Raw genomic sequence first — 13182 nt, 5'->3', positions numbered from 1 at the left:
GAGTATTGCAGAACAGGCCTCACAAATGTCTCTTTCCTCATTCCTGAAGAAGGGCTTATGCCCGAAACGTCGATTCTCCTGTTCCCTGGATGCTGCCTGACCTGCTGCGCTGTTCCAGCAACACATTTTCAGCTCAATCCCATCTAGTCTGGTAGCCTGTATCTCAGTATTCTCTTCAACAACATTATCTTTTTCTGGCGTGAATACGGATGAAAAATATTCATTTAGCACTTCCCCTATCTCCTCGTACTCTACGCACAACTTCACACTACTATCCTTGATTGGTCCTAATTTTTCTCCAGTCATTCTTTTATTCCTGATATACCAATAGAAAGCCTTAGGGTTTTCCTTGATCCTATCCGCCAACGACTTCTCATGTCCCCTCCTTGCTCTTCTTAGCTCTCTATTTAGGCCTTTCCTGGCTAGCTTGTAACTCTCAAGCACCCTAACTGAGCCTTCACATCTCATCCTAACATAAGACTTCTTCTTCCTTTTGACAAGAGATTCAACTTCCTTAGTAAACCACGGCTCCCGCATTCGACAACTTCCTCCCTGCCTGACCGGTACATACTTATCAAGGACCCGTGGTAGCTGTTCCTTGAATAAGCTTCATATTTCAATTGTTCCCATCCCCTGCAGTTTCCTTCCCCAGCCTATGCATCCTAATCTTGCCTAATCACATCATAATTGCCTTTCCCCCAACTATTACTTGCCCTGCAGTATATATGTATCCCTTTCCATCAGTAAAGTAAATTGTCATCGCTATCACCAAACTGCTCACCTACCTCCAAATCTAACACTTGGCCAGGTTCATTACCCAGTACCAAATCTAACGTGGCCTCGCCCCTTGCTGGCCTGTCTCATACTGTGTCAGGAAACCCTCCTGCACACATTGGACAAAAACTGACCCATCTAAAGTACTTGAACTATAGTCTTTCCAATCAATATTTGGAAAGTTAAAGACCCAACAACTACCCTTGCACTCTCGCTCCTATTGAGAATCATCTTTGCTGTCCTTTCCTCTACATCTCCAGAACTATTTGGAGGTCTATAGAAAACTCCCAACAGGGTGACCTCTCCTTTTCTGTTTCTAACCTCAGCCCATACTATGTCAGTAGATGAGTCCTTAAATGTCCTTTCTGCAACCGTAATACTGTTCTTATGGTGAATAGACTCTGGGGAATCAGGAAGTGAGTTACTTTGTACAGTCTCTGACCTGCTCCCGTATCCACTATGTATACGTATGGCGGATCCAGTTCAGTTTCTGATCATTGGTAACCTCCAGAATATTAACAATGGGGGATTCAGTGATGGCCGTGCCATTGAATGTCAATGGGTAGTGGTTAGATTGTCTCTTGCTGGACATGGTTATTTTAACAATTTAAATTTAAAATTAAATAATTGTCAAACGCCCTGTTGAATGACTCAAATAAACTTGTCTCCTATACTCCGAGAAAGTGCATTCCACTCGCTTAACCACTCATGAGAAAAAATCTCTCTCACATTGCATTTGAAATTTCCTTTTTTGCATGCCTCAATCCCTTTAGGAGAGAAAACTTTTTCTGCCTATCTTATAATTTTAAAACTTCTATCAATTCTCCTCTCTTAGCCTTTGCTTCTCCAAGGAAAACAGTCCCACCTGTTTTCCAATCTATCTCCAGTATTTGAACAAAATGACCTTGGAGTGCAGGTTCATAGCTGCTTGAAAGTGGAGTTGCAGATCGATAGGATAGTAAAGGTATTTAGTAGGCATTCCTTGATTGGTCAGAGCACTGAGTACAGAAGTTGGGAGGTCATGTTGCAGCTGTACAGGACATTGGTTCGGCCACTGTTGGAATATTGTGTACAATTCTGGTCTCCTTCCTATTGGAAAGATGTTGTGAAACTTGAAAGGGTTCAGAAAAGATTTACAAGGATGTTGCCAGGGTTGGAGGATTTGAGCTATGGGCAGAGGCTGAACAGGCTGGGGCTAATTTCTCTGGAGCGTCAGAGGCCAAGGGGTGACCTCATAGAGGTTTATAACATCATGACGGCGTGAATAGGCTAAATAGACAAGGTCTTTTCCAAAACTAGAGGGCATAGGTTTAGAGTGAGAGGGGAAGGATTTAAAAGGGACCTCAGTGGCAACTTTTTCACACAGAGGGTGGTATGTGTATGGAATGAGTTGCCAGAGGAAGTGGTAGAGGCTGGTACAGTTACAACATTTAAAAGGCATCTGGATGGGTAAATGAATAGGAAGGGTTTAGAGGGATAGAGACCAAGTGCTGGCAAATGGGACTAGATTAGGTTAGGATGTCAGGTTAGCATGGACAAGTTGGATCGAATGGCCTGTTTCCATGCTGCACATCTCTTTTGGCTCTATGAACTGAGTGGCCACCAAACCATCTAAGACAGTAGCTCCTATTGTCTGGAGTTGCATGTAGGACAGAACATAAGGATGTTGGGCAGAAACAGAAATTACTGGAGAAACTCGGCAGGTCTGGCAGCATCTATGGGAAGAAAGCAGAGTCAACATATTGATTTCAGTGACTTTCCATCAGAACTTATGAATCACTGGAATTGAAATGTTAACTCTGATTTCTTCCCACAGATGCTGCCAGACCTGCTGAGTTTCTCCAGCAATTTCTGTTTTTCCTTAAGATTTTCAGCATCTGCTATTCTTTGTTTTTTGATAAGGATGCAAGAGTTCCTTCAAGTTAACGTTAATGAATCAGATGGCCTTTCCAACAATCAGAGAGATTACAACCATAATTACTAAGACTGGCTTCTGTTAATGCTGGATTTAATTAACTGAATTTAGATTCCATGGTTACAATGTAATGACCCAGGTAGAAGGATAGAGACATTTTATGTAGTGGTAGATATTTTAACCTGTTCAAAGGTGTTACGACATATCTCTGGAGCAGCTGAACTTGAACCCAGAGCTCCAGATATAGGGAGATTACTACTACACAACAAAACCTCCATTTATACAGTGAAAAGCACTCATTTAGATTGACTCTCATTACATACTGCTCACTTCCAACCAACAATCTAGATGTCAATCTGCTTTCATATGTGAGAGCACAGCTGAGTTCCCCATTTATTCCTAACAGCTGATTATAATTCCCCTTCTTTGTTGTGAAATAATTTAACTGGTGCGCTGAATTTGATCTTACATCTCCAGATCTCCAAACTGACCACTCCCGTAACATAACCGCTCAGCCACATTACAGCCCAGTGGTTATGCTAGGCGGCCAAAAGGCAAGAGAATGCCAACAGAAATTGATTAAAATGAGCTGAGCTGACACGTTTGAGAATTCCACTGACTAATCAAGTAAAACAATCAAAGGCATATGCCCTGGAATGTGTAGGGAAAACTGTGAACCACTAGCAATCACCACAAACTCAACCAACGAATTGAAGGTTGTGTCTCCCTCATCTGGCAATTTCTGTTCAGGCACTGTCATGACATCCAGTGGATCTGAATTGATCTTTACTCATCTCACTGTTTTGTTACACTCGGACCAGTTTGGATGCCTCAAATCCTGCTTTCGGTTTCCATTGCAAAATCATCTAACCATCAGTTACAAGTCAAGGAGATGTCTTTATTCCACAATTGATGGTTCATTGAATATACTTGGGGCAAAATCTTACAGGGGCCTGAACAACTTGGGCCGCTGTGAGATTGATGTCAGAATCATGTGAAAAGTCCAGCAAGGCTGAGGCTGATGTTGCGAGCAACTTGCTGCACCTTTTCTGCATCTGCTCAGTGGCAAGGCTAGCTTTTAGCTAAGCAGCAGATTTGGTGATTTGGAGGATTATAGCTTGTTAAACATCTTTAAGCATAACCCACCTCTTAAATATTTCACTTTCCATATTAGCAAAGGTGAACAAGTTAGATGCCACAAATGTTTGACTTGGAAGTCTGAGTGAGTGCCTGCCTGCTTTGCAGGAGCTCCATGTTAGTTACTAAGCAACTATAACGCAAACCCAGGGTATGATGCATCGGCTCTGGCCACACACACACACACTCACAATCCATGGACATCAATATCTGATATACATCTCCACTCTTCTCATACTTCAATGCTCTACCTCCAAGTCCATTGGAAGTCTCACTGTAACACTACAGTAAGAACACTGTCTGCTCAGGATCACACACCCAGCTCATGACTGCACCAGGCTCTACCTCCACACTCTTCGCTTCAAACTCAGTGCTCTCTCATTCTGAGCCGAGCTGGATTCTCACACCTTCCCTCACATTGTCATTTTGCACTTCTCCCCTTCCTCAGCCAGAAACCCCAGCCTCATTGACCTACAGTACTCTTGTCCTGTTTAGCACAGACACAAAGCCAGGAAGCTGTCACGTTTGTCTGCAGTCCTTCACTCAGGGGCTTGAGAGGGGTACATCTCCTTAACTTGTAACTGATGGTTGGATGATTTTGCAATGGATACCAAAAGCAGGATTTGAGGCATCCAAATTGTTCCAAGTGCTGTAAGTTAAGGGCAGCCTCCAACACCAGTCCAGGGGCTCAGCACAATCTTCACGCAAAAGTTGCGGAGCTGAATATCAAGCAGTTATTCATCCACTCGTCAGGAACCTCTCTGCCCTGCTGTAGGCTAGTTTCCTCCTGGAATGAGAGAGGGGCGGGTACTGAGGGAGGTGAAAGTGGGTGGCACACTGTTACTGTTGATTCAGGCAGGGTGCTGTACCAATGAGTGAGTGGGCAGCACAGAGTACATGTAGAGTTAGCGGCGTCAGAAATTGGAGTGGGTGAGACCGAGTGGGAAAGATGTTGCGCGCAATAGTGAGAGTGGGAGAACATGAGAGTGGGAGGTGGGTACGGTAGAGAGATTGCAAACTTTTGGAGAGAAGATAGCAGAGTGGAGGAAGACATTGACCTTCTTACAGCATTAACATTTCTCCAGGTAGCGGAGACCTAGGTAGCAGGCTTGGAACAGGCTGGTTCCTCCACTGCTGATCCTTGGAGAAGAGGAACTCCCACCTTCATACCTCTGGGTGGCACAGTGGCTCAGCAGTTAGCACTGCTATCTCACAGCACCAGGACTTGGCTGAGAGAGTGAGAGAGTTTGCACCCTCTTTAGCCAGAGAGTGGTGAATCTGTTGAATTCATTGCCACAGAAGGCCGTGGAGGCCAGGTCATTGAGTACATTTAAAATAGAGATGGATAAATTCTTGATTGCCAAGAGGATCAAAGGTTACAGGGAGAAAATGGGAAAATGGGATTGAACACCTAATTAAATGGTGGAGCGGACTCAATAGGTCGAATGTCCTAATTTCTGCTCCTATGTCTGATGGTCTTATGTACATTCTGCCTGTATCTGTGTGATTTTCCTCTGGGTGCTCCGGTTACCTCCCAAAGCCCAAAGATGTGGAGGTTAGGTGGATCAGTTATGCTAAATTGCCCGTAGTGTCCAGTGACGTGCAGGCTAGGTGGGTTAGCCATGGAAAATGCAGGTTTTAGTGGTAGGGAGGTGTGTCTGGGCGGGATACTCTTCGGAGGGTTGGTATGGACTCGATAGGCCTAATGGCCTGCTTCCATTCTGTGATCCACACCACCTGGCAAAACAGGGCAGCTTTTCCTTTCATCTGTCACGTCATGTCATGGAAACAGGAGAGCCTAGTAGTGGTGAATTGTTCCAGAAGCAGTACATGGCAAGATGTGTGAGGGACACCACAGGGGCAGGCTGGGTAATTAATGAGGCAGGATTGGTAAGATACTACCAGAGTGCTTACTGGGCTTCAAAGGGAGAAATCCTCCAAAGATTAACTCAATGCTACTTGTACTTAGCTAAACAAAAACAAAATGCAGCCCTTGATCTTTATTGGTGGATTAAAAAGTTTCATCAGGGCCTCAGCCACTGGCCATGAGACTGAAGTGAAGAAGTTGTATTATGGTTGTGACTCTGACAAGTTACCTCCTATGATCCAACAAATTTCATGTTCCTGAGGTTTACAGCTTTGTGAGGTACAACCTATACTGCTGTTTTCTCATCCAATGCTACTATTCCTTAAAGATAGAATCTGGAACATATCTGTTTCAATTCATGTCCCAGGCTTGAAACAGAAGATAGGATAAAACTAACTACACAATGAGATCAACAATTAATGGTAGGGAAGGTGTAATGAAAGATGTCTATTTTATATGTACGTTAATATAAGTTTTTGAGATGGGATTTCAAAATAGTGGCCTAAGTGGTTGATTACTTTACTGAACATTTTTAAATAACTAGGTCAGACCGTCTCTCCTGAATGATGATCTTTCTCTGTATGTGACAGAACGCAGGGGTCCCTTGGAGTGTTAATGGGAGATTGCTTTTACTGTAATGGTACACAACAGCTCGGGTAAATATTGAGGGCCCAGGCAATCAAGGATTAACTACAGTTGGGAAATGCAAAGTTTGAAAGATTTTGGGCAGCTCAGAGAAGACTTGACTGAGTTCAGAAGCAAATACAATATGTCTCCTAAAATAAAGGAGTATAGAGCAATTCAGGAAAAGCACACTTACCTCAGTAGAAAAGTTGAGATTGTGCAACTCCAGACTAGTTGTGTTTGGTTCAAAATCTGAAGTTTGCTTAAAGGCTGAGAATGTCTACGGTTTATGAGCATTAAGTAAGATGAGCATTCCAGTAAGTATACAGGAAAGAACTGGGTGAATCAGTTATTTTTGTTCAAGAAGTGGGGTAGAGACAACCCTGGTAATTATAAACCTGTGAGCCTTACTTCGGGTACAATGTTGGAATGTTGCTAACTTATTCATCTAGAAATGAATAAGTTGATTAGGGATAGTCAACACGTTTTTGTGAAGAGTAGGTCATATCTCATAAACCTCATTGAGTTATTTGAGAAGGTGACCAAACAGATGGATGAGAGTAAAGCAATTTATGTGGTGCATATGGATTTAGGTAAGGAGTTTGATAAGGTTCCCCACGGTAGGTTATTGCACAAAATAGGTAAAAACAATGACTGCAGATGCTGGAAACCCTATTGCACAAAATATGCAGGCATGGGATTGAGGGTAATTTAGTGGTTTGAATCAGAAATTGACTCGCTGAAAGAAGACAGAGGGTGGTGGTTGATGGGAAGTGTTCATCCTGGAGTTCAGTTACTAGTGATATACTGCAAGGATCTGTTTTGGGTCCATTGCTGTTTGTCATTTTTATAAGTGACCTAGATGAGGGTATGGTAAATTTGTGGATGATACTAAGGTTGGTAGAGTTGTGGATAGTGCTGAAGGATGTTGTAGGTTACAGAGGGACATAGATAAGCTTCAGAGCTAGGCTGAGAGGTGGCATATAAAATTTCATGTGGAAAAATATGGGGTGATTCACTTTGGAAGGAGTAACAGGAATAGATGAGAAGAGAGATCTCGGTGTCCATGTACATAGATCCCTGAAAGTTGTCACCAAGGTTGATAGGGTTGTTAATAAGGCATACGGTGTTTTAGCTTTTATTGGTAGAGGGATTGAGTTTCGTAAACATGAGGTCATTATGCAACTACACAAAACTCTGGGGTGGCCGCACTTGGAGTATTGCGTACAGTTCTGGTCACCACATTATAGGAAGGATGTGGAAGCTTTGGAAAGAGTTCGGAGGAGATTTACTAGGATGTTGCCTGGTATGGAAGGAAGGACATAAAGGAAAGGCTGAGGAACTGGAGGCTGTTTTTGTTAGAGAGAAGATGATTGAGAGGTGACTTAATTGAGACATATAAGATAATGGGAGGATTAGATAGAGTAGACAGTGAGAGCCTTCTTCCTCGGATGGTGATGGCTAGGACAAGGGGACATAGCTTTAAATTGAGGGGTGATAGACATAGGACAGGTGGCAGAGGTAGTTTCTTTACTCAGAGAGAGTAGTAGGGGCGTGGAATGCTCTGAATACTTTATTCAGAGTAGTAGGGAATGCACTACCTGCAACATTTGTAGACTTTCCAACTTTACAGCATTTAAATGGTCAATGGATAAATATATGGACGAAAATGGAATAGTGTAGGTTAGATGGGCATCGGATTGGTTTCACAGGTCAGCGTAATATCGAGAGCCAAAGGAACTGTAATGTTCTATGTTCTATGTATCAAAGACTTGACATAGAGGAATAATTTGTCTTGATTTGAATCACTATGAAGTGATGGTGGTGGGAAATAGATTAAAACACAAAAATCCAAAGTTTCAATGTATTTTCTCCTATGTTCTTTATCTTAATAATTTAACTTGTTTCATTTTGATTTTTGTGAGATAAACTTCTGTTGTTAAAGAAACACTGCCATTGTCTGTACTTTGTTTCAGTGAATGATAATCATGTTAATTTTTTTTTTAAAAAGTAATAAATAATCCATTAGAAGAGATTTCATTCTGGAATCTGACTTGTCCACCAGCCGGAATCAGAATAAAGGCTACTTTATTAGAGTTTTCCTGCAAATGTATGTGCATACTTGAACTATCCAGCATGTAGATATTAATAACGCTCTCACATTATGTAAGTACAATTTGACCTATTCAATCAATACAGAGGAGTAGCCTTGATAGTTTATTGCAGAAAATTAAACATATGTGCTCTGATTCACCACAGAACAATGCCACAGCTTTCTGTTGCGCACAGAAGTACACAGACAGAACATTACACTGTTACAGATGCAAAACAGTCTTATAATGCAGATGGTCCTTTGCTACAATCCAAATTTACAGAATGTATAAGTGAACAACAGCTGAACTCTGAGTTACCTTTGCTGTGTTAATGTGTAGCAATAGGACCTTCTGGTTATTAAGAGAAAGGCCAGGTTAACTAGAGTTCTGTCATAGCAGCGAAGCATAGCAGCATGCCTCATAGACAATCCATATTGAATGTATTAATAGCCTCACGGGGAGCAAATGGTGTAGTGGTAATATCATTGGAATAGGAATCCAGAGACATTGCTCTCAGGCCATGGGCGTGAATCTCATTATGGTGGCATTCAATCAGTACAATCTGGAGCTGAAGGCAAGCCTAATGGTCATCATGAAACCATTGACAAACAACAACCCATCTGGTTCATTAATGCGCTTTAGGGAAGGAAATCTGCTTGCTATACTTGGTTTGGCCTACATGTGACTCCAGACCCACAGCAATACGGCTGGTTCTATGCCAGGTAAAACCAGAATGAGGGAGCATAGCCTCAAAATAAGGGGGAGCAGATTTAGGCCGGGGTTGAGGAGGAACTTCTTCTCCCAAAGGGTTGTGAATCTGTGGAATTCCCCGCCCAGTGAAGTAGCTGAGGATCCCTCATTGAATGCTTTTAAAGGTAAAGATAGAGGAAGTTTTGAACAGGCAAGGAATTAAGAGTTTATGGTGAGTGGGCGGGTAAGTGGAGGTGAGTCCACTAAAAGATCAGCCATGATCCTATCGAATGGTGGAGCAGGCTCGATGGGCCAGATGATCTACTCCTGCTCCTAGTTCCTATGTTCTTATGTCCTTAACTGCCCTTTGAAATTGCCTAACAAGCCACTAGGTTGGATCAAAATTCTACATAGGCTGGTAGAAAGATTGAAATCAAACAGCTCACCTGGCATTGATCTAGACACCAGAAACAACAATGCAGACACATGCCCAGAGATCCTGCAAAGTCCTCCTTCCTCACAGCTGGGGCCTTGTGCTAGAACCGGGAGAGCTACCCCACAGTTTAGTCAAACAGCAGCCTGACATTATCATACTCACGGAATTCTATGTTGCTAACATTATCACCACCATCACCCTTAGGTATGGCTTGTCCCAAAAAAGGACAAGCCTAGCAGATATGCACAGTAGTATACAGTTGCCCTGGGAACCCACAAGAGGACCATGGATGCCAAATAGCATGTGACAGACAGGGCGGAGCAACCCAACAATGAATATATCAAATCTAATCTCTGCAGCTGCATCACATCCAATCATGATTGATGGTGTGCAATTCAGCAACAGCCAATCACTGCTCCATTAGTCAATATCCCAACTGATGGATGCTGAGGTTAACAGTGTTGTCAAGAGGCACTTGATCAACAATAAACTGCTCAGAGTTGCTCAGTTTAGTTCTGCCAACGTTCAGCTCCTGATCTTATTGCAGCTTTGGTTCAGGCATGGACAAAAGAGCTGAATTCAGGAAGTGAGTTGAGAGTGGTTGCCCTTCCATCCAGGTCGCGTTTGACAGCACATGGCATCAAGACTGATTCACATAGATTCACCGAAACAGTAAGTAGATCGAGGGATGATCTGATCATAGGACTCAATAAATTAGAAATATATGACAGGGCAGACACAGGGGAGTTATTTCCCCTGAGAGGGAATCCAGAAAACGTGGACAGAATCATTAATAACGGATAGGTCTTTCAAGAATATGCAACAGATAAGTGTGGTGCACAGAAACAGCAATGGAAGTCTAGAATTCCCTCTCTTTGAACATTAGGGAATCTGGGACCATTTGGAGCTTTCAGGGTTGATTTTTCAGGGTATCAAGGGATGCACAACAAAGGTGACTGTTTCTGTGCTGTGTGACTGTGTGACTCTATGACTCTATAACACGATTTGAAGAGCAGATGTAATGGACATACTCAAAGGGTTGAATGGTCTCTTCTGACTCTGTATAAACACAGAAACAAATGAGAAATCCATTGCCAGCTTGCCAAGATCAATTTCACAGCTTGTGCCTCAACCAGTTTATCTTACTCCTGGAAGATTCAGCCTGTCGTTGTGATTTAGAATTGGCCAAAAATACCATCTCTGTCCACCAGGCTTCTTTGCAAAATTTGTTTTTTTTTGAAAAAAAACACAAAGAAACCAATTGTTTAACCACAACATTCTCCAAGTCTATAAGTCTGCTCTTCTAACTGTAAAGGCATGTTCTTCTGTTTATTTCTAACCTACCTTTCTATCCAGCTTCCACTTAAATGCATCGATCTAATTCATCTCAATTACTCCATGCCAATAACAAATTCTAGATTTCAATCAATCACTCGCTGGATCATGTTGTTTCTTATGAATCCCCTATTGGGTTTACATTCCCAGTTGGAGTTATTCATCCTGATAATCATTACCCGTTTGATTTTTTTGATGCTGGTTTTACATTCAGATTTTTTTTCACATGGTACAGCAATGCTTACATTATGTCTTGTATCAGAAAACTAGGCATAGACAAAATGAAAGATCCAACAGATGTTTATGACAGCTGGCTATTATATGTAGCTATCACGTTCATAGTTGTCTCAGCTAGTATTACGCTGTAACTTGATTATAAAGTGCAACATGCTTTCTATACAGTGATGATCTCATGAGCAAAGGTATACTGACCATGAGATATAATACTCCTTTTACAATGATAATGAATGATCCAAAACAGATGTCCATAGTTTTTTTTTATATAGGGGCAAATGCTATCAAATTCAATAGCTACAGACTGGTAAATCCGAGTTTGTAAAATGTAATACTTCAGAGGACTGGCAAGCCACCCTGACCTGGTAATCATGTACCTATCTGCAGAAGTATATGTTTGCTCTCTGTTTCACTGGTTTGACAACTGGGTTGTCTTGTTGCTAGTTCCTGTCACTCAACATCAGTGCACTGATGTTATTGTCTGAGTGTTCTTCCTCACTACCTGTTCACGTGTGTCATATGTTGGTCTTTCTTCCTCACTACCTGTTCATATGTGTGTCATATATTTATCTGATCTGTCTTCTGTTCCTTCACAATGTTGTCCCGTGACCAGCAAATTCTCTATCTGATATGCACTGACTGTATATCTTTTGCTGGTAGTGTTTGAATTTCTGACACTCTCTCTGTCTGGTGCACAGTCTTGTTAGTTGTCTACCTGCTCACTGTTTTCACTCTCCTCTGTCTTTGATGAAGAATGCCCTGTGTCTCCACTTGCCGTCGTAGCATAAGTTTTGCTCAGGATGGTAATCCCGCCTCCATTGGTAATGCAATGGGAAAATCTTGTTTTGTTGTTCGGCACTGAAAGATCATTGATTTGATCATGCATGCATGAGTCATTGAATACTCTGATTCATCTCTGGCTAATACATAGCTTCATATGCTAACCATCTTGTGTATTTCAGTATCCATCTATCCCTAGGGTCATGGCCAGAGAGCATGAGCAGAAATTGCAAACAAAACCTGCATTCTCTTCTCTATTTTCATGCCTAAATTCTGTATCTGTTAAAAATGGAGAAACTCACTAGGTTCAAAATGGCTGAGTGATCACATGATCATATTTCCAGAAGCATCTGAACCCCCTGCATTGCATATACACCATGCAACTATTTCTGATGCAAATGACCTGGAGACGAGCCAATTGCTTCTAGCTCTCTCTAGACAAAGAAAAAATCTCAAGACTCCTTATGCTGGAATGAACACTAATGTTTTCACAGTTACCTCATCGCCTTACAAAATAACTTCCAATGACAGGGGTGAAGCCACACCGTTGGCTTAATGACCTCTGAAATTGTTACTGAGATTGAGCCCTCAGTACACGAAATGTCTGTTTTTGTCATAAGGCTGAAATCTGAGCTTGTAAAATTCCTTAACGTGCATTTCTGGAATTCTAAGTCAGTTGCTGATTTAATATCATGTGATGAGTCCAAGACCTTAGCAGCTGGAAGGTCTGCTCTCCAACTCTCTCTTTCTCAACATTTTCATCTTCAGAAAGAATCACAGACTTTGCCTGCAAAACTAGGCTCGTTCTTCAACTCCAAGAAATATTGCTGCATCTGCAACTCCCATCCAGCTCCATACCAACTCCCAGGAAAAGAACTGCTACAAGATTGGCAAACTGACAGAATCCCCATTGGACACCAACTCACTGGACTCTAAGTTATGCAAACCAATACCAACATCTTTGATTTTCTTTCAGAAATTATTAAGTTGTAAATTATTTCCTTCCGTTTCTCCTTTTTTCTGTCTTGTATGCATAATGAATAAAGTAGCAAAGCAATTCACTCACATTTTGAATGCTTTGTTCGTAAAAATTATTATTTTAGAAGATTTAGCGGCTGGCTTTCTGTCATAAGTTAGAATCTGAAAAACAAGAAGTTGGGAGGACCCTTCTACCCACCTCAGTAAGGAATGCTGGCTTGGGCTTAAGAGGAGAAAATCGATCATAATTTAAAATCACCCTACTTCTTTTACCCATGAAACAATTAACAGCTCATGTCAGATACTGATCTATTTATTT

General features: G+C 41.8%; 1 protein-coding gene across 4 annotated transcripts in view; it reads right to left on the bottom strand.

Moving 5' to 3' along the window:
* The window catches only part of fam13c (family with sequence similarity 13 member C), a 132824-nt gene that overhangs the window by 52043 nt on the left and 67599 nt on the right, over positions 1-13182 (bottom strand). The window contains exon 1 of one of the 4 annotated variants that reach the window (XM_043712344.1): positions 9699-9793. The exons of 2 other annotated variants lie outside the window; for them this stretch is intronic. Coding sequence is in view for 1 of the 2 variants with exons in the window: in XM_043712340.1 (XP_043568275.1) it covers positions 9547-9588 (42 nt within the window). In the remaining variant the exon portion in view is untranslated. Of the gene's footprint in view, positions 1-9546; positions 9615-9698; positions 9794-13182 lie in introns of those variants that run through there. One more of the 4 variants, XM_043712340.1, reaches the window with a different exon arrangement.

Source organism: Chiloscyllium plagiosum, chromosome 22 (assembly GCF_004010195.1).
Source record: "Chiloscyllium plagiosum isolate BGI_BamShark_2017 chromosome 22, ASM401019v2, whole genome shotgun sequence".
NCBI lineage: Eukaryota > Metazoa > Chordata > Chondrichthyes > Orectolobiformes > Hemiscylliidae > Chiloscyllium > Chiloscyllium plagiosum.
The sequence above is the reverse complement of the archived record's forward strand: the minus strand, read 5'-3'. Positions and strand labels throughout refer to the sequence as shown.